Raw genomic sequence first — 26,638 nt, forward strand, 5'->3', positions numbered from 1 at the left:
CACACTCAAGTGTGATCAGTTTTGGAGTTTTGTGTTTTATACCTCACACTTTTTATCATGTATTTTAAATAAAAAATAAATAAATAAATAAAAAATAAAATAAAAACAAGTATATAGTAAGTACATGGAGGATTAAAAGTATTATTATTTGCGTCTCGTAGTTGTTCCGTTGTTCTCAAGTCCCGCCTCTGCTCTGACTAGCCAATCCGGTCAGCTGGAGCTCCGCACGAGCCGCCTGCGATTGGACAGTCGAGACGTCATTCATACAGACGTGGCAACCAAAACAAACAGTGACGTGGAGGTAATCCGGGTCGACAAGCGAACGCGATTGGCTGATCCTCCCTCGCGCTCCTGCGGAAGCACCGAAGGCGGAAGTAACAGCACAGAGATGCTAGATATGTTTACACGCAGTGGATTTGTGAATAAATGATCGTTTCCCAGCCATTCCCGGTTTAAGCAGCTGTCTTTCGTGATTCCGCACAAGAATGGAGGTTAGTCGCTGAAGTTTAAACACTTAAAGCTGCTGTAGAAGCTGTGTATAGATTGATTTAAACGAACAGTTATCATTAATGCATGCAAATTAGTCTTATTGTTGATCAGCTAAATGTGTTAAAAGTTAGTGACCTGAACAGAAAGAGTCTAAACCATTAGTAATGAAGAGTGAGGGGGCTGTTACAGGGAATGAATGGTATTTACATCAAGGTTCACCATGGCAATCCCACAGTATGACATGAGAATGACTACATCTATATTATAGAGCAGTGTTGACATTGCTGTGTAAGATACTTCAGCTTCTCGTGGACTGTGATCCTGCATAGAACTAAACTACAATCATAATTAACACAGGGATTGTCTTATTAACGCTTTACACCTGCAGCAGGACGCGAGCGCCGAGGCCGTGACGTCACCGCACGACGCGAACGCCGAGACCGTGACGTCACAGCATGACGCGAACGCCGAATCCGTGACGTCACCTGCAGGACAGACAGGCAAATCCAAGGTGAGACCCTTCATTGAGTGACACTTCCACCGATCATATTGAGTTTGATTGCAAATGAAACTTGAATACAGTTCATCATCAGCTATGGTTTACCTGTACAGCTCTAGAAGCTCAGGAAGTCCTTTTTTAACTTGTAAAAGCTCATCTATGCAAAGTAGCTATTGTTAGACGGTATTGACTTGACTGGTGAAAAAAAAAAAAAAGAAAAAAAAGCAATAATAAGCATATTTGAAACACTTTTCGAAAACAAACTGCATGTTTAAAGTTTAAATGTTAAAGGGGTCATATAATGCCATTTTTGCACAAGCTAATATGATTCTTTAGGGTCTAAATTAAAAGTTTGTAATATACTTTAATTAAAAATTCTCATTAGCATTGTAAGAAAACACAAATTTTACCTGGTCAAAAACAGCTGTTTTCAGCACGCCGTTTCAGTGCATGTGTCTTTAAATGATAATGAGCTTTGCTCGCCCCGCCCCTCTGTTCTGTGCGGACACCGTTTCGAACACAATAACACAATAACCATAACGCCTTGTTCATTATAAACGTGGGATTATGAATTATATTGAGAACGTCATACATAGAAAACATGCCGTAATGTACCCTGAGTGTAAACCTTAGCCGCATTCATCATGAAGCGTGCACGCGATTTGCAAAGATTAATATAAATATTAATATAAAGATTAATAAAACGTTACACTCACTTCAGTTCTTCTGGAGGTGCAGCAGGAACACGAATAGTTGGTACCGATCCTTTTTTCAGGAGCAGCTTCTCAGCAAAACCAGCTTTACTGACCCTCGTTTGTAAAGCAGTCTGGTGTGTGAAATGAAGTGCAAACATGAAAGCATTGACGTTGATCGTGGGGAATATTCCCTTCGAAAACAAACTCATCCACTGCGTCTTCAGCGGTTCGGATTTAGGAACATCAACATGATGCTGTGTTCGTTATTACACCCAAGAACAGAACACCACAATCGCTCAGACGCCATTCTGCTCATAGACAGTGCTCAGCGTATCAACAATGACGCGCGGACTATGATTGACAGCTCGCTCACGAGCGAGGGCGGGTCTGTGTTGAAATGCTGCTGTCAATCAACAATCGTGGGAGGGGCGTCTGACCGTGCGACGTCACACGGTCGAACGGCTTGATTTGAGATGGGGGAAACATATAAGAAGATTAAAAAAAAAAAACACTGGATGGATTTTTATAATTTTATGATGGTTGTGTACAGGCACTGCCAACACACACTTCAGTACAATCAACTTATAAAAGTGCATGTACCATTATATGACCCCTTTAATGTCTATTTTAGGTTATTGCTTTGTATATTTATGTACATATTTGTATGCATTTCATTGATGATAAATAATAATAATTCATTTTATTTGTGGGCACCTTTCAAGACACTCAAGGACACCTTACAATAATAAAATACATAATTAAACAGAGGAAAAAAACAACAACACAATAAACAATAATACAAAAAATCAATACCCAATAACATAACTAAAATCAATCAGGATAGGCTAATCTAAAAGAATGAGTTTTAAGACGTGATTTAAAAATTGAAAGACTAAGACTATTACGTATTGAGGTAAAGTATTCCAAATCGCCGGAGCAATACAGCTAAAGGCTCTGCTTCCCATGCTAGTCAAACGCACAACGGTACAACGAGAGTCACAGAAGAGCTGAGGGATCGGGTAGGGCATACACATGAAGAAGTCCACCCAGGTATGAAGGTGCTAGATCATGAAGAGCCTTAGAAGTAAGAAGTTAAATCTTGAATTGAATGCGATATCTGATTGGAAGGCAGTGAAGGTGGCCTAAAGCTGGAGTGATATGCTCAGCGGTGTTCGTGTAATGATCCGAGCTGAACTCTGAACCATCTGAGGTGTATGAGTGTCTGTGAAACACCACTGAGCAGAGAGTTACAGTCGTCGGTTCGAGAGGTGGCTAGTGCATGCACGAGGACAGCAGTGCCATTATCAGAGAGAGATGGTCGAAGACGATTCATATTTCATCTGCGTAGCAGTGAAAATGTATATTAAATTTAGGGAAGATCTGTCCTGGAGGCAGTAAATACAGAATAAACAGAAGAGGGCCCAAGACTGAGCCTTGAGGTACACCACTGGGTGATCATATGATAATAATACTACTAATACAATAAAAATCCAGAGGAAAGTCTTATTTTATTCTTATTGGAGGCTAATTATAAATATAGAGAGAAATAATTGGAAGAAAATATTGCAAATAAAAATAAAAATAAAATATATATATGTAGGACACAAAGGAATGTTTTTGTATGTTCAATAAAAATGAATGGGGTCCAAAAGCTTGAAACTTGTGCATTTATTCACTGACTGTACAGTAACAGCTGAAACATGATCAGACCCGTTCGGCTGAAGAAGCCCGACTCAAACATGATTCAGACCCGTTCGGCTGAAGAAGCCCGACTCAAACATGATTCAGACCCGTTCGGCTGAAGAAGCCCGACTCAAACATGATTCAGACCCGTTCGGCTGAAGAAGCCCGACTCAAACATGATCAGACCCGTTCGCCTGTGTTCGGCTGAAGAAGCCCGACTCAAACATGATCAGACCCGTTCGCCTGTGTTCGGCTGAAGAAGCCAGACTCAAACATGATCAGACCCGTTCGCCTGTGTTCGGCTGAAGAAGCCAGACTCAAACATGATCAGACCCGTTCGCCTGTGTTCGGCTGAAGAAGCCAGACTCAAACATGATTCAGACCCGTTCGCCTGTGTTCGGCTGAAGAAGCCCGACTCAAACATGATTCAGACCCGTTCGCCTGTGTTCGGCTGAAGAAGCCCGACTCAAACATGATCAGACCCGTTCGCCTGTGTTCGGCTGAAGAAGCCCGACTCAAACATGATTCAGACCCGTTCGCCTGTGTTCGGCTGAAGAAGCCCGACTCAAACATGATTCAGACCCGTTCGCCTGTGCTCGGCTGAAGAAGCCCACCCGTTCGCCTGTGTTCGGCTGAAGAAGCCCGACTCAAACATGATTCAGACCCGTTCGCCTGTGTTCGGCTGAAGAAGCCCGACTCAAACATGATCAGACCCGTTCGCCTGTGTTCGGCTGAAGAAGCCAGACTCAAACATGATCAGACCCGTTCGCCTGTGTTCGGCTGAAGAAGCCCGACTCAAACATGATTCAGACCCGTTCGGCTGAAGAAGCCAGACTCAAACATGATTCAGACCCGTTCGCCTGTGTTCGGCTGAAGAAGCCCGACTCAAACATGATTCAGACCCGTTCGCCTGTGTTCGGCTGAAGAAGCCCGACTCAAACATGATCAGACCCGTTCGCCTGTGTTCGGCTGAAGAAGCCCGACTCAAACATGATTCAGACCCGTTCGCCTGTGTTCGGCTGAAGAAGCCCGACTCAAACATGATTCAGACCCGTTCGCCTGTGCTCGGCTGAAGAAGCCCGACTCAAACATGATTCAGACCCGTTCGCCTGTGTTCGGCTGAAGAAGCCCGACTCAAACATGATTCAGACCCGTTCGCCTGTGTTCGGCTGAAGAAGCCCGACTCAAACATGATCAGACCCGTTCGCCTGTGTTCGGCTGAAGAAGCCCGACTCAAACATGATCAGACCCGTTCGCCTGTGTTCGGCTGAAGAAGCCCGACTCAAACATGATTCAGACCCGTTCGCCTGTGTTCGGCTGAAGAAGCCCGACTCAAACATGATTCAGACCCGTTCGCCTGTGTTCGGCTGAAGAAGCCCGACTCAAACATGATCAGACCCGTTCGCCTGTGTTCGGCTGAAGAAGCCAGACTCAAACATGATCAGACCCGTTCGCCTGTGTTCGGCTGAAGAAGCCCGACTCAAACATGATTCAGACCCGTTCGCCTGTGTTCGGCTGAAGAAGCCCGACTCAAACATGATCAGACCCGTTCGCCTGTGTTCGGCTGAAGAAGCCCGACTCAAACATGATCAGACCCGTTCGCCTGTGTTCGGCTGAAGAAGCCCGACTCAAACATGATCAGACCCGTTCGCCTGTGTTCGGCTGAAGAAGCCCGACTCAAACATGATTCAGACCCGTTCGCCTGTGTTCGGCTGAAGAAGCCCGACTCAAACATGATTCAGACCCGTTCGCCTGTGTTCGGCTGAAGAAGCCCGACTCAAACATGATCAGACCCGTTCGCCTGTGTTCGGCTGAAGAAGCCAGACTCAAACATGATCAGACCCGTTCGCCTGTGTTCGGCTGAAGAAGCCCGACTCAAACATGATCAGACCCGTTCGCCTGTGTTCGGCTGAAGAAGCCAGACTCAAACATGATCAGACCCGTTCGCCTGTGTTCGGCTGAAGAAGCCAGACTCAAACATGATCAGACCCGTTCGCCTGTGTTCGGCTGAAGAAGCCCGACTCAAACATGATTCAGACCCGTTCGCCTGTGTTCGGCTGAAGAAGCCCGACTCAAACATGATTCAGACCCGTTCGCCTGTGTTCGGCTGAAGAAGCCCGACTCAAACATGATCAGACCCGTTCGCCTGTGTTCGGCTGAAGAAGCCCGACTCAAACATGATCAGACCCGTTCGCCTGTGTTCGGCTGAAGAAGCCCGACTCAAACATGATTCAGACCCGTTCGCCTGTGTTCGGCTGAAGAAGCCCGACTCAAACATGATTCAGACCCGTTCGCCTGTGTTCGGCTGAAGAAGCCCGACTCAAACATGATCAGACCCGTTCGCCTGTGTTCGGCTGAAGAAGCCCGACTCAAACATGATTCAGACCCGTTCGCCTGTGTTCGGCTGAAGAAGCCCGACTCAAACATGATCAGACCCGTTCGCCTGTGTTCGGCTGAAGAAGCCCGACTCAAACATGATTCAGACCCGTTCGCCTGTGTTCGGCTGAAGAAGCCCGACTCAAACATGATCAGACCCGTTCGGCTGAAGAAGCCCGACTTAAACATGATTCAGACCCGTTCGCCTGTGCTCGGCTGAAGAAGCCCGACTCAAACATGATCAGACCCGTTCGCCTGTGTTCGGCTGAAGAAGCCCGACTCAAACATGATCAGACCCGTTCAGCTGAAGAAGCCCGACTTAAACATGATTCAGACCCGTTCGCCTGTGCTCGGCTGAAGAAGCCCGACTCAAACATGATTCAGACCCGTTCGCCTGTGTTCGGCTGAAGAAGCCCGACTCAAACATGATCAGACCCGTTCAGCTGAAGAAGCCCGACTCAAACATGATCAGACCCGTTCGCCTGTGTTCGGCTGAAGAAGCCCGACTCAAACATGATCAGACCCGTTCGCCTGTGTTCGGTTGAAGAAGCCCGACTCAAACATGATTCAGACCCGTTCGCCTGTGCTCGGCTGAAGAAGCCCGACTCAAACATGATCAGACCCGTTCGCCTGTGTTCGGCTGAAGAAGCCCGACTCAAACATGATTCAGACCCGTTCGCCTGTGTTCGGCTGAAGAAGCCCGACTCAAACATGATCAGACCCGTTCGCCTGTGTTCGACTGAAGAAGCCCGACTCAAACATGATCAGACCCGTTCGCCTGTGTTCGGCTGAAGAAGCCCGACTCAAACATGATCAGACCCGTTTGCCTGTGTTCGGCTGAAGAAGCCCGACTCAAACATGATCAGACCCGTTCGCCTGTGTTCGGCTGAAGAAGCCAGACTCAAACATGATCAGACCCGTTCGGCTGTAGAAGCCTGACTCAAACATGATCAGACCCGTTTGCCTGTGTTCGGCTGAAGAAGCCCGACTCAAACATGATCAGACCCGTTCGCCTGTGTTCGGCTGAAGAAGCCCGACTCAAACATGATTCAGACCCGTTCGCCTGTGTTCGGCTGAAGAAGCCCGACTCAAACATGATTCAGACCCGTTCGCCTGTGTTCGGCTGAAGAAGCCCGACTCAAACATGATCAGACCCGTTCGCCTGTGTTCGGCTGAAGAAGCCCGACTCAAACATGATTCAGACCCGTTCGCCTGTGTTCGGCTGAAGAAGCCCGACTCAAACATGATCAGACCCGTTCGCCTGTGTTCGGCTGAAGAAGCCCGACTCAAACATGATTCAGACCCGTTCGCCTGTGTTCGGCTGAAGAAGCCCGACTCAAACATGATCAGACCCGTTCGCCTGTGTTCGGCTGAAGAAGCCCGACTCAAACATGATCAGACCCGTTCGCCTGTGTTCGGCTGAAGAAGCCCGACTCAAACATGATCAGACCCGTTCGCCTGTGTTCGGCTGAAGAAGCCCGACTCAAACATGATCAGAGCCGTTCGCCTGTGTTCGGCTGAAGAAGCCCGACTCAAACATGATTCAGACCCGTTCGGCTGAAGAAGCCAGACTCAAACATGATCAGACCCGTTCGTCTGTGTTCGGCTGAAGAAGCCCGACTCAAACATGATTCAGACCCGTTCGCCTGTGTTCGGCTGAAGAAGCCCGACTCAAACATGATCAGACCCGTTCGCCTGTGTTCGGCTGAAGAAGCCCGACTCAAACATGATCAGACCCGTTCGCCTGTGTTCGGCTGAAGAAGCCCGACTCAAACATGATCAGACCCGTTCGCCTGTGTTCGGCTGAAGAAGCCCGACTCAAACATGATCAGACCCGTTCGCCTGTGTTCGGCTGAAGAAGCCCGACTCAAACATGATCAGACCCGTTCGCCTGTGTTCGGCTGAAGAAGCCCGACTCAAACATGATCAGACCCGTTCGCCTGTGTTCGGCTGAAGAAGCCCGACTCAAACATGATTCAGACCCGTTCGGCTGAAGAAGCCAGACTCAAACATGATCAGACCCGTTCGTCTGTGTTCGGCTGAAGAAGCCCGACTCAAACATGATTCAGACCCGTTCGCCTGTGTTCGGCTGAAGAAGCCCGACTCAAACATGATCAGACCCGTTCGCCTGTGTTCGGCTGAAGAAGCCCGACTCAAACATGATCAGACCCGTTCGTCTGTGTTCGGCTGAAGAAGCCCGACTCAAACATGATCAGACCCGTTCGTCTGTGTTCGGCTGATGAAGCCCGACTCAAACATGATCAGACCCGTTCGCCTTTGTTCGGCTGATGAAGCCCGACTCAAACATGATCAGACCCGTTCGGCTGTGTTCGGCTGAAGAAGCCCGACTCAAACATGATTCAGACCCGTTCGGCTGTGTTCGGCTGAAGAAGCCAGACTCAAACATGATTCAGACCCGTTCGCCTGTGTTCGGCTGATGAAGCCCGACTCAAACATGATCAGACCCGTTCGTCTGTGTTCGGCTGAAGAAGCCCGACTCAAACATGATCAGACCCGTTCGCCTGTGTTCGGCTGAAGAAGCCCGACTCAAACATGATCAGACCCGTTCGCCTGTGTTCGGCTGAAGAAGCCCGACTCAAACATGATCAGACCCGTTCGCCTGTGTTCGGCTGAAGAAGCCCGACTCAAACATGATCAGACCCGTTCGCCTGTGTTCGGCTGAAGAAGCCCGACTCAAACATGATTCAGACCCGTTCGGCTGAAGAAGCCCGACTCAAACATGATTCAGACCCGTTCGGCTGAAGAAGCCAGACTCAAACATGATCAGACCCGTTCGTCTGTGTTCGGCTGAAGAAGCCCGACTCAAACATGATTCAGACCCGTTCGCCTGTGTTCGGCTGAAGAAGCCCGACTCAAACATGATCAGACCCGTTCGCCTGTGTTCGGCTGAAGAAGCCCGACTCAAACATGATCAGACCCGTTCGCCTGTGTTCGGCTGAAGAAGCCCGACTCAAACATGATTCAGACCCGTTCGGCTGAAGAAGCCAGACTCAAACATGATCAGACCCGTTCGCCTGTGTTCGGCTGAAGAAGCCCGACTCAAACATGATTCAGACCCGTTCGCCTGTGCTCGGCTGAAGAAGCCCGACTCAAACATGATTCAGACCCGTTCGCCTGTGTTCGGCTGAAGAAGCCCGACTCAAACATGATCAGACCCGTTCGCCTGTGTTCGGCTGAAGAAGCCCGACTCAAACATGATCAGACCCGTTCGCCTGTGTTCGGCTGAAGAAGCCCGACTCAAACATGATCAGACCCGTTCGCCTGTGTTCGGCTGAAGAAGCCCGACTCAAACATGATCAGACCCGTTCGCCTGTGTTCGGCTGAAGAAGCCAGACTCAAATATGATCAGACCCGTTCGCCTGTGTTCGGCTGAAGAAGCCCGACTCAAACATGATCAGACCCGTTTGGCTGAAGAAGCCCGACTCAAACATGATCAGACCCGTTTGCCTGTGTTCGGCTGAAGAAGCCCGACTCAAACATGATTCAGACCCGTTCGCCTGTGTTCGGCTGAAGAAGCCCGACTCAAACATGATTCAGACCCGTTCGCCTGTGTTCGGCTGAAGAAGCCCGACTCAAACATGATCAGACCCGTTCGCCTGTGTTCGGCTGAAGAAGCCAGACTCAAACATGATCAGACCCGTTCGCCTTTGTTCGGCTGATGAAGCCCGACTCAAACATGATCAGACCCGTTCGGCTGTGTTCGGCTGAAGAAGCCCGACTCAAACATGATTCAGACCCGTTCGGCTGTGTTCGGCTGAAGAAGCCAGACTCAAACATGATTCAGACCCGTTCGCCTGTGTTCGGCTGATGAAGCCCGACTCAAACATGATCAGACCCGTTCGTCTGTGTTCGGCTGAAGAAGCCCGACTCAAACATGATTCAGACCCGTTCGCCTGTGTTCGGCTGAAGAAGCCCGACTCAAACATGATCAGACCCGTTCGCCTGTGTTCGGCTGAAGAAGCCCGACTCAAACATGATCAGACCCGTTCGCCTGTGTTCGGCTGAAGAAGCCCGACTCAAACATGATTCAGACCCGTTCGGCTGAAGAAGCCCGACTCAAACATGATTCAGACCCGTTCGGCTGAAGAAGCCAGACTCAAACATGATCAGACCCGTTCGTCTGTGTTCGGCTGAAGAAGCCCGACTCAAACATGATTCAGACCCGTTCGCCTGTGTTCGGCTGAAGAAGCCCGACTCAAACATGATCAGACCCGTTCGCCTGTGTTCGGCTGAAGAAGCCCGACTCAAACATGATCAGACCCGTTCGCCTGTGTTCGGCTGAAGAAGCCCGACTCAAACATGATTCAGACCCGTTCGGCTGAAGAAGCCAGACTCAAACATGATCAGACCCGTTCGCCTGTGTTCGGCTGAAGAAGCCCGACTCAAACATGATTCAGACCCGTTCGCCTGTGCTCGGCTGAAGAAGCCCGACTCAAACATGATTCAGACCCGTTCGCCTGTGTTCGGCTGAAGAAGCCCGACTCAAACATGATCAGACCCGTTCGCCTGTGTTCGGCTGAAGAAGCCCGACTCAAACATGATCAGACCCGTTCGCCTGTGTTCGGCTGAAGAAGCCCGACTCAAACATGATCAGACCCGTTCGCCTGTGTTCGGCTGAAGAAGCCCGACTCAAACATGATCAGACCCGTTCGCCTGTGTTCGGCTGAAGAAGCCCGACTCAAACATGATCAGACCCGTTCGCCTGTGTTCGGCTGAAGAAGCCCGACTCAAACATGATCAGACCCGTTCGCCTGTGTTCGGCTGAAGAAGCCCGACTCAAACATGATTCAGACCCGTTCGGCTGAAGAAGCCCGACTCAAACATGATTCAGACCCGTTCGGCTGAAGAAGCCAGACTCAAACATGATCAGACCCGTTCGTCTGTGTTCGGCTGAAGAAGCCCGACTCAAACATGATTCAGACCCGTTCGCCTGTGTTCGGCTGAAGAAGCCCGACTCAAACATGATCAGACCCGTTCGCCTGTGTTCGGCTGAAGAAGCCCGACTCAAACATGATCAGACCCGTTCGCCTGTGTTCGGCTGAAGAAGCCCGACTCAAACATGATTCAGACCCGTTCGGCTGAAGAAGCCAGACTCAAACATGATCAGACCCGTTCGCCTGTGTTCGGCTGAAGAAGCCCGACTCAAACATGATTCAGACCCGTTCGCCTGTGCTCGGCTGAAGAAGCCCGACTCAAACATGATTCAGACCCGTTCGCCTGTGTTCGGCTGAAGAAGCCCGACTCAAACATGATCAGACCCGTTCGCCTGTGTTCGGCTGAAGAAGCCCGACTCAAACATGATCAGACCCGTTCGCCTGTGTTCGGCTGAAGAAGCCCGACTCAAACATGATCAGACCCGTTCGCCTGTGTTCGGCTGAAGAAGCCCGACTCAAACATGATCAGACCCGTTCGCCTGTGTTCGGCTGAAGAAGCCAGACTCAAATATGATCAGACCCGTTCGCCTGTGTTCGGCTGAAGAAGCCCGACTCAAACATGATCAGACCCGTTTGGCTGAAGAAGCCCGACTCAAACATGATCAGACCCGTTTGCCTGTGTTCGGCTGAAGAAGCCCGACTCAAACATGATTCAGACCCGTTCGCCTGTGTTCGGCTGAAGAAGCCCGACTCAAACATGATTCAGACCCGTTCGCCTGTGTTCGGCTGAAGAAGCCCGACTCAAACATGATCAGACCCGTTCGCCTGTGTTCGGCTGAAGAAGCCAGACTCAAACATGATCAGACCCGTTCGCCTTTGTTCGGCTGATGAAGCCCGACTCAAACATGATCAGACCCGTTCGGCTGTGTTCGGCTGAAGAAGCCCGACTCAAACATGATTCAGACCCGTTCGGCTGTGTTCGGCTGAAGAAGCCAGACTCAAACATGATTCAGACCCGTTCGCCTGTGTTCGGCTGATGAAGCCCGACTCAAACATGATCAGACCCGTTCGTCTGTGTTCGGCTGAAGAAGCCCGACTCAAACATGATTCAGACCCGTTCGCCTGTGTTCGGCTGAAGAAGCCCGACTCAAACATGATCAGACCCGTTCGCCTGTGTTCGGCTGAAGAAGCCCGACTCAAACATGATCAGACCCGTTCGCCTGTGTTCGGCTGAAGAAGCCCGACTCAAACATGATTCAGACCCGTTCGGCTGAAGAAGCCCGACTCAAACATGATTCAGACCCGTTCGGCTGAAGAAGCCAGACTCAAACATGATCAGACCCGTTCGTCTGTGTTCGGCTGAAGAAGCCCGACTCAAACATGATTCAGACCCGTTCGCCTGTGTTCGGCTGAAGAAGCCCGACTCAAACATGATCAGACCCGTTCGCCTGTGTTCGGCTGAAGAAGCCCGACTCAAACATGATCAGACCCGTTCGCCTGTGTTCGGCTGAAGAAGCCCGACTCAAACATGATTCAGACCCGTTCGGCTGAAGAAGCCAGACTCAAACATGATCAGACCCGTTCGCCTGTGTTCGGCTGAAGAAGCCCGACTCAAACATGATTCAGACCCGTTCGCCTGTGCTCGGCTGAAGAAGCCCGACTCAAACATGATTCAGACCCGTTCGCCTGTGTTCGGCTGAAGAAGCCCGACTCAAACATGATCAGACCCGTTCGCCTGTGTTCGGCTGAAGAAGCCCGACTCAAACATGATCAGACCCGTTCGCCTGTGTTCGGCTGAAGAAGCCCGACTCAAACATGATCAGACCCGTTCGCCTGTGTTCGGCTGAAGAAGCCCGACTCAAACATGATCAGACCCGTTCGCCTGTGTTCGGCTGAAGAAGCCAGACTCAAATATGATCAGACCCGTTCGCCTGTGTTCGGCTGAAGAAGCCCGACTCAAACATGATCAGACCCGTTTGGCTGAAGAAGCCCGACTCAAACATGATCAGACCCGTTTGCCTGTGTTCGGCTGAAGAAGCCCGACTCAAACATGATTCAGACCCGTTCGCCTGTGTTCGGCTGAAGAAGCCCGACTCAAACATGATTCAGACCCGTTCGCCTGTGTTCGGCTGAAGAAGCCCGACTCAAACATGATCAGACCCGTTCGCCTGTGTTCGGCTGAAGAAGCCAGACTCAAACATGATCAGACCCGTTCGCCTGTGTTCGGCTGATGAAGCCCGACTCAAACATGATTCAGACCCGTTCGCCTGTGTTCGGCTGAAGAAGCCCGACTCAAACATGATCAGACCCGTTCGCCTGTGTTCGGCTGAAGAAGCCCGACTCAAACATGATTCAGACCCGTTCGCCTGTGTTCGGCTGAAGAAGCCCGACTCAAACATGATTCAGACCCGTTCGGCTGAAGAAGCCCGACTCAAACATGATCAGACCCGTTCGCCTGTGTTCGGCTGAAGAAGCCAGACTCAAACATGATTCAGACCCGTTCGTCTGTGTTCGGCTGAAGAAGCCCGACTCAAACATGATCAGACCCGTTCGCCTGTGTTCGGCTGAAGAAGCCCGACTCAAACATGATTCAGACCCGTTCGCCTGTGTTCGGCTGAAGAAGCCCGACTCAAACATGATCAGACCCGTTCAGCTGAAGAAGCCCGACTCAAACATGATCAGACCCGTTCGCCTGTGTTCGGCTGAAGAAGCCCGACTCAAACATGATCAGACCCGTTCGCCTGTGTTCGGCTGAAGAAGCCCGACTCAAACATGATTCAGACCCGTTCGCCTGTGTTCGGCTGAAGAAGCCCGACTCAAACATGATTCAGACCCGTTCGCCTGTGTTCGGCTGAAGAAGCCAGACTCAAACATGATTCAGACCCGTTCGCCTGTGTTCGGCTGAAGAAGCCCGACTCAAACATGATTCAGACCCGTTCGCCTGTGTTCGGCTGAAGAAGCCAGACTCAAACATGATTCAGACCCGTTCGCCTGTGTTCGGCTGAAGAAGCCCGACTCAAACATGATCAGACCCGTTCGCCTGTGTTCGGCTGAAGAAGCCTGACTCAAACATGATTCAGACCCGTTCGCCTGTGTTCGGCTGAAGAAGCCCGACTCAAACATGATTCAGACCCGTTCGCCTGTGTTCGGCTGAAGAAGCCCGACTCAAACATGATTCAGACCCGTTCGCCTGTGTTCGGCTGAAGAAGCCCGACTCAAACATGATTCAGACCCGTTCGCCTGTGTTCGGCTGAAGAAGCCAGACTCAAACATGATCAGACCCGTTCGCCTGTGTTCGGCTGAAGAAGCCCGACTCAAACATGATTCAGACCCGTTCGCCTGTGTTCGGCTGAAGAAGCCCGACTCAAACATGATCAGACCCGTTCGCCTGTGTTCGGCTGAAGAAGCCCGACTCAAACATGATTCAGACCCGTTCGCCTGTGTTCGGCTGAAGAAGCCCGACTCACACATGATCAGACCCGTTCGCCTGTGTTCGGCTGAAGAAGCCAGACTCAAACATGATCAGACCCGTTCGCCTGTGTTCGGCTGAAGAAGCCCGACTCAAACATGATCAGACCCGTTCGCCTGTGTTCGGCTGAAGAAGCCCGACTCAAACATGATCAGACCCGTTCGCCTGTGTTCGGCTGATGAAGCCCGACTCAAACATGATCAGACCCGTTCGCCTGTGTTCGGCTGATGAAGCCCGACTCAAACATGATCAGACCCGTTCGCCTGTGTTCGGCTGAAGAAGCCCGACTCAAACATGATCAGACCCGTTCGCCTGTGTTCGGCTGAAGAAGCCCGACTCAAACATGATCAGACCCGTTTGCCTGTGTTCGGCTGAAGAAGCCCGACTCAAACATGATTCAGACCCGTTCGCCTGTGTTCGGCTGAAGAAGCCCGACTCAAACATGATCAGACCCGTTCGCCTGTGTTCGGCTGAAGAAGCCCGACTCAAACATGATCAGACCCGTTCGCCTGTGTTCGGCTGAAGAAGCCCGACTCAAACATGATCAGACCCGTTCGCCTGTGTTCGGCTGATGAAGCCCGACTCAAACATGATCAGACCCGTTCGCCTGTGTTCGGCTGAAGAAGCCCGACTCAAACATGATCAGACCCGTTCGCCTGTGTTCGGCTGAAGAAGCCCGACTCAAACATGATCAGACCCGTTCGCCTGTGTTCGGCTGAAGAAGCCCGACTCAAACATGATTCAGACCCGTTCGCCTGTGTTCGGCTGAAGAAGCCCGACTCAAACATGATCAGACCCGTTCGCCTGTGTTCGGCTGAAGAAGCCCGACTCAAACATGATCAGACCCGTTCGCCTGTGTTCGGCTGAAGAAGCCCGACTCAAACATGATTCAGACCCGTTCGCCTGTGTTCGGCTGAAGAAGCCCGACTCAAACATGATCAGACCCGTTCGCCTGTGTTCGGCTGAAGAAGCCCGACTCAAACATGATTCAGGCCCGTTTGCCTGTGTTCGGCTGAAGAAGCCAGACTCAAACATGATCAGACCCGTTCGCCTGTGCTCGGCTGAAGAAGCCCGACTCAAACATGATCAGACCCGTTTGCCTGTGTTCGGCTGAAGAAGCCCGACTCAAACATGATCAGACCCGTTCGGCTGAAGAAGCCAGACTCAAACATGATTCAGACCCGTTCGCCTGTGTTCGGCTGAAGAAGCCAGACTCAAACATGATCAGACCCGTTCGCCTGTGCTCGGCTGAAGAAGCCCGACTCAAACATGATCAGAGCCGTTCGCCTGTGTTCGGCTGAAGAAGCCCGACTCAAACATGATCAGACCCGTTCGCCTGTGTTCGGCTGAAGAAGCCCGACTCAAACATGATCAGACCCGTTCGCCTGTGTTCGGCTGAAGAAGCCAGACTCAAACATGATTCAGACCCGTTCGCCTGTGTTCGGCTGAAGAAGCCAGACTCAAACATGATCAGACCCGTTCGCCTGTGTTCGGCTGAAGAAGCCAGACTCAAACATGATTCAGACCCGTTCGCCTGTGTTCGGCTGAAGAAGCCCGACTCAAACATGATCAGACCCGTTCGCCTGTGTTCGGCTGAAGAAGCCCGACTCAAACATGATCAGACCCGTTCGCCTGTGTTCGGCTGAAGAAGCCAGACTCAAACATGATCAGACCCGTTCGCCTGTGTTCGGCTGAAGAAGCCCGACTCAAACATGATCAGACCCGTTCGCCTGTGTTCGGCTGAAGAAGCCCGACTCAAACATGATCAGACCCGTTCGCCTGTGTTCGGCTGAAGAAGCCCGACTCAAACATGATTCAGACCCGTTCGCCTGTGTTCGGCTGAAGAAGCCCGACTCAAACATGATTCAGACCCGTTCGCCTGTGTTCGGCTGAAGAAGCCCGACTCAAACATGATTCAGACCCGTTCGCCTGTGTTCGGCTGAAGAAGCCCGACTCAAACATGATTCAGACCCGTTCGCCTGTGTTCGGCTGAAGAAGCCCGACTCAAACATGATTCAGACCCGTTCGCCTGTGTTCTGCTGAAGAAGCCCGACTCAGACATGATCAGACCCGTTCGCCTGTGTTCGGCTGAAGAAGCCCGACTCAAACATGATTCAGACCCGTTCGCCTGTGTTCGGCTGAAGAAGCCCGACTCAAACATGATCAGACCCATTCGCCTGTGTTCGGCTGAAGAAGCCCAACTCAAACATGATTCAGACCCGTTCGCCTGTGTTCGGCTGAAGAAGCCCGACTCAAACATGATCAGACCCGTTCGCCTGTGTTCGGCTGAAGAAGCCCGACTCAAACATGATCAGACCCGTTCGCCTGTGTTCGGCTGAAGAAGCCCGACTCAAACATGATTCAGACCCGTTCGCCTGTGTTCGGCTGAAGAAGCCCGACTCAAACATGATCAGACCCGTTCGGCTGAAGAAGCCCGACTCAGGAGAGAGTCAGTGACTGACTGTGCTCTTCTCTGTACAGCTGGACTCACTTTCTAAAGAAGATCTAATCAAGTTCGCAAAGAAACAGATGGTGGCAATGCAGAAGATGAAGTCAAAATGTGCAGGTCAGATTATAAGAGTTGCTTCTAAATTGTAAAAACATATACCTTTGTAAATTCTGAACATTGTAAATTTTTCAATTTTTCATTTTTCATTTTTAAAATCAGATTTAGAGAAGGAGGTGGAGGTGCTGAAGCGCCCTGCGTCCGGCACAGAGGATCCCTCCGTTATCCAGGTCAGTCAATCATCTGGGCAAACACACACTTCTGGATATTAAGCAGGAGTGTCAGTAGATTATAATACACACCTTTTTTTGCAATTAATGAAGATTTATTTATTGTTTAAAACTGTTTTTTCTGCAAGCTGTTTTCAAGGTAAATTTAGGTTTCTTTCCAAAACAAAAGGACACCAAATAACCACATGATATAAGAGTCCATATAATTCATAAGTTTATGACCATGACCGGATCCTACAGGACAGTGGTCCTCCGACTAGCTACGAAGAACAGTTAGTGACACATTGAGTAATATACTCAACGTCTGACAGACGTATTACAGACGTAAAGTGTCGACTCCTCTGAGGAGATTGTTTTATTTTAAGTTCAGATTCATTTCAAATGTGTAGCTTTAGAATTCTTAGGAAAATTTGTCTTAAATTGTTTAGTTTCTGTTTTAAAATAATAACTCTAGTGTGTTTTTTGACCATGAAGAAAGCTGAAGAAGCTGGCCTGGTGTTAACAGAAACAGACATGTGTAATATACTGTGTTTATTTCTGCTCAGCAACACTGGACATCAACCACACGGCATACGCTAGTTACTTTTCATTACTGTCTACTTCCTATGTATGACAGTTCTATCTATTGACGCATTAGGCCGATCATAGATGAATGGAGAATAGACCTCTTTCCAGTTAGTAAGCATGGGGATGTCTTCTGTGGGCGGAGCTTAGGTGGAGGCAGAGCGATCCCTCTGGCCGCTTCACTAACGCTAGTTAGCAAGTTGACTGGAGAAAATCAGATTTGATCTTAATGTGTAAGGTCACTCACTGTCCAGAACTGGGATTGTTATTTGCAAAAGTTAATTTTAACGGGCGGAACCAGATTGGCCGACCCGTACACACTCGATGATGGACGATCTGACAGGATTACTTTGATTGAGTGGCCCGACATCTACACCTGATAGAGAAACTGAGCGTAAAGAGAAACTGAGGACGTATACATCTTTAGATGCCTGTAACTATATGTGCTGAATGGCCATGTACACGACTTGTGTGGTTCGATCCGCAGTTCTGCCCAGCCAGCGCCAAGGCCAGAAGACGACCATGTAAAGAGTGACATTACAGTGCCATTTTAATGATGTGCATATTCTCTAGAAATAAAAATTCCAGATACAGCAAATTACTTTTTGAACTTTATGTATTTGATTATTATTCTTTCTCACCAGGTTCTTCAGAAAGTCTAGTTAATCAATCACAACAATGTACACAATCATAGATGATTCACAAATAATCACAATAGTCACCCAACAACACAACACGATGACATTTAATTATAATAATAATATTTTAAAGGTCCCATTGCATGAAAATGTCACTTAGAGGTTTATTAACCTTAATATGAGTTCCCCTAGCCTGCCTATGGTCCCCCACTGGCTAGACGTTCTGATGGGTGTAAACCAAGCCCTGGGTATCTTTGAGAAAATGAAAGCTCAGACGGGCGAATCTAGAATCTTCCCTTTATGTCGTCATAAGGTGAAAGGTCACCTCCGCTTTCTTTGCTGGCCCGTCCATGAGAAAATGAGAATATATGCGAGCGCGATATTGGTTTTTCCTCGAGAGACATCATGGCTTGCAAACGAGCGAAGCATGGCAGTTGCTCAGTGTTTGGATGTACAAATGAACACAAAGGTATTTTTTTAGTTCCTTCATCCGAGCCTCTGGAGAACCAGTGGGTTATGTGGATTTCTGATGTGTAACTGTTCAAGTTCAGACAATAGTTCAGATAATCTTTCTCTCAAAGTCGTTCAATACTGTTTATGCATCAGTAAATCAAGCCAGTGACTAAACGATCAACTTCACATAATTTCTCTTAGTAGGATGAAAATAATCTTACTTAAACTGTGATTAAAATATATACAGAAAGCTATCAAAGAACAATCCCTTTCCAATTGCCCAAGCTGTCAATCACACAGCGCAAGTTCATCTGGACACTTGCCAAAACTCGTTATGAAATCAATGACGCTGTTACGCTGCACAGCGAAGCTCTTACTGTACGTACATCATGTTTGCATTGGTGAAATCATTAGTGAGAGTGCAGAAACTGCGTTGCAATGATAAGATCTTCATTCACGCGATCAACAGGCTGTCAATGCTCAATGCTCATCACTGAAACCTTTCATGTGATGGGAATACACGATTTGTTAATCCCGTTAGCTGTAATAGTAAAAGTTCTCGAGAGAGTTACACATGTAATGCTAAATATTTCGTATGCAAGCATGTCAGCCAATCACAGCAGTGGGCGTTTACACTGAAGTCTCACAGCAGCCAATCACAGCAGTGGGCGTTTACACTGAAGTCTCTCAGCAGCCAATCACAGCAGTGGGCGTTTACACTGAAGTCTCTCAGCAGCCAATCACAGCAGTGGGCGTTTACACTGAAGTCTCTCAGCAGCCAATCACAGCAGTGGGCGTTTACACTGAAGTCTCTCAGCAGCCAATCACAGCAGTGGGCGTTTACACTGAAGTCTCTCAGCAGCCAGTCACAGCAGTGGGCGTTTACACTGAAGTCTCACACAGACACGCCCCTTCAAACAGAGCGTTCAAATCAGAGGCTAAAATCAGGCTAGGAAATATGCCTTTTATTTCTAAATTATAACAACTTTTGATCTAAAAAACATACTAACATCATAAGGGCACCCCAGGAAACATTATAAAATAATAAAATAATCCAGGCAATGGCACCTTTAAGCTCATTATTATGTTGCCGAGTTGCTGTGTTATTATGTATTATGTATCAGTGCTGGTTTGTATTGGCCGGCTCCAGTTTTCCCTTTGTTTGCCTCCAGCTAACGCTGTGACGTATTTGTGACGTCGGCGCTAAAGGGGTCTATACGAGCGCTGTGAGCCTATAACTGAGTTACCCGGTGCGAAAGCCCCTTTAAGACTATACTACACTTAAAAACCATCCTCACGTCAGCCGTTCCAGCAGCACATTTGAGCCGAGAGATCCAGGCCTAATCATGCTGAAGTGTGACCCTTCCTTAAAGTGCTGAGAAGCATTCGGCCTGACGGTGGGAAAGCAACTGGGCTAAAACAATAGATTTTGTACTGTTAGGAGACCCTGCAAATTATTGATATGTTTGCACATCAAAATGATCTGTAGCAAGGATGCGTTTCAGTGTTTCGGTTCATGATTCCAACAGGAGCTGAGCGAGCGGATGAACGCTGTGCTGCAGGAGAAGGCCGAGAGTCAACAGAGCCTCGCGTTACTGCGCAAAGAACATGAGGAGTTCAAGAGACAAGCACAGGTAACTTTAACTCAGCCTGTGAGTTTCATGTGTTTAAAGGTGCAGTGTGTGATTTTAGCGGTATCTAGTGGTGAGGTTGCGAATTGCAGAGAGTCGCCAGTTAAACAATGAGGTTTCTTTACAAAGATAAATTAAGAAATTAGGTTTACTTTATTCAGTAAAACGATATTGCAATTATTATTGTCACTTGTTCATCATTGTGTCAGTGTTTTATCCGCTGACTTTAGCTCGCTTCTTTGCACGAAGAACAACATAGTGACGAAACGCAGTTGTCCGTTCAGGGCCACCGTAGAAACATGTCGATGTAAGCGGACCCGTGGTGTGTGTAGAGAGAAATTACTCATTCTAAGCTAATAAAAACATAACGGTTCATTAAGTAAGGTCTTTATACACCACTGAAAACATACTTATGTATATTATATTTAATTTCTGTCAACAGATCCTCCTAAATATTACACACTGCACCTTTAAAATAGCATGAAATCCACTGTAAAGAAGCAATGACTTTATTTGAAATGTATTTACAGGAAACAGAGGGAAGATTAGCTGCTCTTCAGGAGGAACTAGACTTGAAGAACAGAGAGTGTACAGAAGTGCAGAGAAGCACAGCCGAGCTCACCGCTGGCTTTAAGGCAGCCTGTGCTGAATACGAGGCCAAGATATCTCAAACTCAAGAGGAGCTGCTGGAAGCCAAGCAGCAGTGGACGGCCGCGGCCGAAGCGCTCCGAGAGTCCCACCAGATGAGCCTCACAGAGTCCCAGCAGGAGGTGGAGAACCTGCAGAGGGAGATGGAGAGGCTGGGCAAGCAGTACGAGGACGAGCTGCGATACCTGGAGGAGCAGATGGAGCTGAACGCCGCGGACTTCGAGAGGGAGCGGGAGCGCCTGCTGCTGCTTCAGGACGAGCTCTCGGAGCAGCTGGCGCTGAAGGAGGGGTTCCTGCAGGACGTTCAGGAGGAAGAGGAGGACAGCCATCGGGCAGCGCCTCCGGAGCCGTCGGCGGACTCCTCGGCCTCGGACGACTCCAGCGACGAGGAAGGCGGGCTGAAACTAGCCCTGGAGGATTTGCAGGCTCAAAACATGATGTTTCAAGAAGAGCTCGTGTTCCTTAGAAATGTGAAGGTGGAGCTGGAGTCTGAGCTGAAGCAGGTCAGAGAGGAGTTCACTGTGGAGAAGGAAGAACTGGAGTTCACAATCAATGAGCTTCAGATGAGCAAAGACAGCGGTGAAGCGTCCGTGGGCAAAAGCGGAGAGGCACGCAGCATCTTCAATGAAGACATCCGAACCTTAGAAGAGTCCCACAACAAAGACTCAAGGGAACTGGAAACTTGCTTTAGCTCCCGTGCTGAAAGAGATCAGCCAGAACACGTTGTCGACGCTCCGCAAGACAGACGCTCGCCTTCTCCTGAAGATCAGAGCATGATCACACATAATAATCTCAGAGAGAGAACAGAGCACTTTATAAAGCAATACAGAGCCATGAAGGAGCAAACCGTGTCCTCGGTCCAGGGTCTGCAGGAGGAACTTGAGAGCATCTTCCAGGAGAGGGACAGTCTGTTAGGGCACATTAATGCAGAGGACATGCCGGAGCACGCAGGCAAGATGTCTTTCGAGGACCTAAGGAACAAAACGGAAGAAATCCTGGGGAATCTACAACACAAGGAGACTCTTGTGCTAGAGTTCATGGCATCCGAACCGGAACGTGAACACAAGGAGACTCTTGTGCTAGAGTTCATGGCATCCGAACCGGAACGTAAACACAAGGAGACTCTTGTGCTAGAGTTCGAGGAGAAACTGAAGTTCATGGCTTGTGAATCAGAACGTGAGCACAAGGCTCAGCTCGCGCAGGTCAGCACGCTGGAGAACCGGCTGCGGTCGGTGAGCGTGGAGAAGGACGAGCGTATAAACCTCCTCGAGGAGGAGCTCTCTGCTCTTCAAGCCAGACAGGAGGAGTGTCAAGACACCATCAAACTTCTCCAGACTCAGATCGTGGGCCTGTCGGAAGAGGGAAACTCCCTTCGGCGAGACAAGGACGCTAGTCAGGAGCATCTTTCTGATGTTCGGAGCCGCATCGCTGAAATCCTCAAGCAGAGTTTCTCTGAGACGGAGCTTGATGGCACGTCGGACGTCTCTACGCTTATAAACCATCTCTTGAGTAAATCTCTGGAGGAGAAGGCACTCCTGACCCAGCAGTGTGATGAAAGCATAGAGCGGTTGACGGTCGAGCTGGAGAGCGCGAGGCAGTCGGCGGAGGAGCGTCAGGAGCGCGTGGACGAGCTCCTCCGCGAGAAGCACCTGCTGAAGGCCAGTCTGGAGGATGTGCTGCTGGACACAGAGGGATTGCAGAAGGACCTGAGTGAAATACAAACCATGAATGAAAAGCTGAGGGCAGAAAACCTCAGCCTGCTCACTCAAGTTGCTGACTTGAGCCCGAGTTCAGAGGAAAAAGAGCCGGCGGATGAAACGGATGCACAAGTCCACAAGGCCAACGAGCTCCAGCAGGTTCTTGCTGCCAAAGACACACTAATATCTCAGCTCAAAGAAGAAGTTGGTCTCCTACAGGTATTGTATGTTTGTAATGTTTGTAATCCAAACTTATCTATTAGCAGATCATGCAGCGTACCAACGTACCTAAAGAATAGCAGAGTAGAATTACAAGAGAGACCAGACAGAAAATCGGAAAAGTCGGAATTGCGAGAAATAAAGTAAAAATTGCTAGTTATAAAGTTGGAATTGTGCGAAAATAAAGTCTGATTGTGAGAAATAAAGTCAGGATTGTGTGAAATAAAGTATGAATTGCGTGAAATAAAGTCGGAATTGCGAGAAATTGGGATTGTGTGAAATAAAGGGCCCTATTTTAATGATCTAAGCGCATGGTCTAAAGCGCAGGGCGCAAGTTCACTTAGGCCGTCTCCGAATCCACTTCTGCTAGTTTAACGGCAGCCATATCACCCTGTAGCCCAAGACTGGTTGCCCACTGAAGCTAAGCAGGGCTGAGCCTGGTTAGTACCTGGATGGGAGACCTCCTGAGAAAACCAGGTTGCTGCTGGAAGAGGTGTTAGTGAGGCCAGCAGGGGGTGCTCACCCTGTGGTCTGTGTGGGTCCTAATGCCCCAGTGTAGTGATGGGGACACTATACTGTCAAAGAGCACCGTCCTTCGGATGAGACGTTAAACCGAGGTCCTGACTCTCTGTGGTCATTAAAAATCCCAGGATGTCCTTCGAAAAAGAGTAGGGGTGTAACCCCGGCGTCCTGGCCAAATTTGCCCCTTGGCCTCTGTCCATCATGGCCTCCTAATCATCCCCATATACTGATTGGCTTCATCACTGTCTCCTCTCCACCAGTAAGCTGGTGTGTGGTGGGCGTTCTGGCGCAATATGGCTGCCGTCGCATCATCCAAGTGGATGCTGCACATTGGTGGTGGTTGAGGCGATTCCCCCATCTATGTAAAGCGCTTTGAGGTCTCAGAAAAAGCGCTATATAAATGTAACTAACTAACTAACTAATTAATTAATTAATTAATTAAATAATAATAATAATTAATTAATTAACGATGGGAAAAATGGTCGGTGCTCCCGGCGCATGGTCTAAAAGGGCTGTCCCTATTCTCCTGAGTAATGGGTGTGTTTTGGTATTTATGTGCGTTAAACCAATCAGAGTCTTATCTCCCATTGCCTTTAAATGGCAGTTGTGCTCGCCTCATGGCAGATTCGCTATTTACATGACGGAATTTGATAGTGGAAAGACCCAACGCGTCTCCAGAGCCCAAACGGATCTGCTCGTGCACGAGGTAAAAGAGCACAAACAGACCATCTACGGGACAAGTCGGATTCCACTATACATTTTACATTGTAATTCTTTTAATTTAAATATTTGGGATGTTTGTGTGCTGCTGTGCGTCCCTGTGTGTTTAATAAGCAGAGAGTACGTGCGTTGTGGACCCTCCACATAAAAATAAATACTGCGCCATTGACTTTAGACCAGGTTTCAGTCGGTCAATGGCGCAGTCTATTTCTGTTGCCTCAAAATACCAACGCTCCAACAATGCGCAGAACACACCTCGTTCTCAGACCAGCAGCCCATGAGCGCACAGATGGGTGCAAATGCATTTGCTATTTAAACAACGTGGCGCAGGACTGAAAAATGAAAACTGCGCTGGACTGAAACTAGCAAAACACACTTGCGTAGCTCTTGGCGCTGCATTGCGGTGGGTGTAAGATAGGGCCCACAGTCTGATTGCGAGAAATAAAGTCAGGATTGTGTGAAATAAAGTAGGAATTGCGTGAAATAAAGTAGGAGTTGCATGAAATAAAGTAGGAATTGCGTGAAATAAAGTCGGGATTGCGAGAAATAAAGTCAGGATTGTGTAAAATAAAGTTGGAGTTTTGAGTTATAAAATTGGAATTGCAAGTTCTAAAGTCAGAATTGCGAATTATAATCTCTGAATTGTGAGAAATAAAGTCAGGCAAATCTGTGAAAAGAAGACTGAATTGTGAGATAAGAAGTCACGATTATCTTTATTTTTTCCTCGTTGGCGTAAACAAGGTTCCATTTTTTGAATTACTCTTCAGAATTTCTCTAGAATTTGTAACAGTGATATCTTACTTTTCTTTCCTTCGATTGTCACTTTTCAGACGTGCAAAGAATCATCGGTGTCTGATGAAAATGAGCAAATGAAAGCGCTATCTCATGAAATAGGTATGTTTGTTCATGATACACTCTTCACTCCATGAGCCTTCGTGCCTGAACCGTTTCCCTTTACATTCTCGATGACTCTTCTGTTGTGTAGAAATGCTGAAGAAAGCAAGCAAAGAGAAGGAGGAACGCATGAACAAAATCAAAGCTGTTGCTGTGAAGGCTAAGAAGGAACTGGACACCAGCAAGAAAGAGGTGGGTGGTGTCGTGTCCCCCTGCGAGCCGCGGTCAGGGCTGTGTACTGAGCTTGTGTCTGTGCCTCCAGGCCGGCGCTCTGAGAGAGGAGGTGGAGCAGCTGAAGGCTGAGCGAGACCGGCTGTCCAGATCCGTCAAGGACATCATCCACGGAGCAGAGCACTACAAGGTTTTCATCCCTCCAGTTATAGTGCATACCTGCAAACTTGTCGCTTTTCGGCGACAATCGCCGTTTTCTTGGTCAATTGGGTCATTTACGTGAATCGCGTAGAACCGGAGAGTTTTTTTTTGGGGGGGGGGGGGGGGTATATTGTTTCTCACAGTAACTGCCATGCAGGCTAGAATTGCGAAACATTATTGGATAATTCTTATAATTGACATTTCTCTGGGCCAATCGGAATCTTAGCACTTTTTCTCTTGGCCAATTGGAATCTTAGCACTTGTCAGAATCTTGAAGCACACAGCGTCAACTGAGGCTGAGCTCGCCATTTGATGAGACGCCTGGCTACCGTGCGAGTCTAATGGAAACTCACGCATGAATTTTCCTGCATTTTAGCGCCCACCAAAGTGATTTTTTGTCCCGCCAAAGTCTTGTTTGATCGGTGAGTAATGTAGATGAACGGCTGCGTTTGTGACAGGGCGTATGTTTAACTGAAAGAACGAGCAGAGAGAGAGCCGGTCGCGCGCACGCACTCTCTGTGTAAACGACTTCACCGTCTCCAAACTAGGCCCTGTGTTGCTCTCTCTCCCTTGCACGCACATATTAATCAAAAATAAATCGACACGGTGGTAAAAGGTCGGAAGACCTTTTTTTTTCTGAATTACTGCTGGGTATGAATTGTGCTAAATAAGTTTCCTTATCTTCTCTGAAAAGCGTTCCGGACATTCAGCTGACTTAAACAACACTTTAATTAAACGAAATAAAACTATACAGTGATGAAATGTTTTCTGTGTTGACACAAATCTTGGATGTCCATGTCCTAACTGCTGGGATAATCACACAACGCGCACGACACGTCCAATTCGCGAACTAATGACTCCTTTGAACCGATTCATTTTAATGAATGGTTAAAACAACTGATCTTTCCAACAGTGAACTCAGGTGACGTCTGAATCGGTGTAACTAATCAGTAACACTTTACAATAAGGTTATATTTATTACATAAATTATATAAAAAAGTACAGTTTGCTAACTCAAGCTTAAACTTTAAAATAAATAAACCACTTGTTTTTTTTAAAAAAAAGCATATGACTACATTTTTCCACACAGTGCTATCAAGAATCGATAAGAGAATCGATAAAGAATTGGATCGATAATCAGAATCGTCAGTGGCATTATTATTGATAATCTTATCAATTCCCATCCCTATGTGAAGACAGTAAAATTATAATCAAACATTAAAGAACATGTTTTTTTAATAGTTTTTTTTTTTTTTTTAAGAGTTAAAATTAAAACATTTTGCTACCATGAGGTCTTATTGTGTCACTGTCAGTCTTTTTACATCAGTGCAAAACTAGGGTATGCAGATTAATTATTATTATTATTATTATACATTATTCATCAGCATGCATTGATTAATCCCATGGCATGTAGCAAAAAAAAACATGCCAAACCCCC

The 26,638-nt window shown here is 48.4% G+C and overlaps 1 protein-coding gene across 2 annotated transcripts in view; it reads left to right on the plus strand.

Annotated features, from left to right (window-relative positions):
• Positions 1 to 322: 322 nt before the first annotated feature.
• gcc2 (GRIP and coiled-coil domain containing 2) overlaps positions 323 to 26,638 on the plus strand; it is a 39,864-nt gene continuing 13,548 nt past the window's right edge. For both annotated transcript variants that reach the window (XM_079882155.1, XM_079882154.1), the window contains exons 1-9: positions 323 to 491; positions 878 to 1,000; positions 16,588 to 16,672; positions 16,775 to 16,842; positions 20,027 to 20,131; positions 20,659 to 22,692; positions 24,765 to 24,828; positions 24,920 to 25,020; positions 25,091 to 25,189. In XM_079882155.1, coding sequence (XP_079738281.1) covers positions 486 to 491; positions 878 to 1,000; positions 16,588 to 16,672; positions 16,775 to 16,842; positions 20,027 to 20,131; positions 20,659 to 22,692; positions 24,765 to 24,828; positions 24,920 to 25,020; positions 25,091 to 25,189 — 2,685 coding nt within the window. In that variant the 5' untranslated portion in view covers positions 323 to 485. The remainder of the gene's footprint in view (positions 492 to 877; positions 1,001 to 16,587; positions 16,673 to 16,774; positions 16,843 to 20,026; positions 20,132 to 20,658; positions 22,693 to 24,764; positions 24,829 to 24,919; positions 25,021 to 25,090; positions 25,190 to 26,638) is intronic.

Source organism: Squalius cephalus, assembly GCF_949319135.1.
Source record: "Squalius cephalus genome assembly, chromosome: 9".
In the NCBI taxonomy this organism is placed as follows: Eukaryota; Metazoa; Chordata; class Actinopteri; order Cypriniformes; family Leuciscidae; genus Squalius; species Squalius cephalus.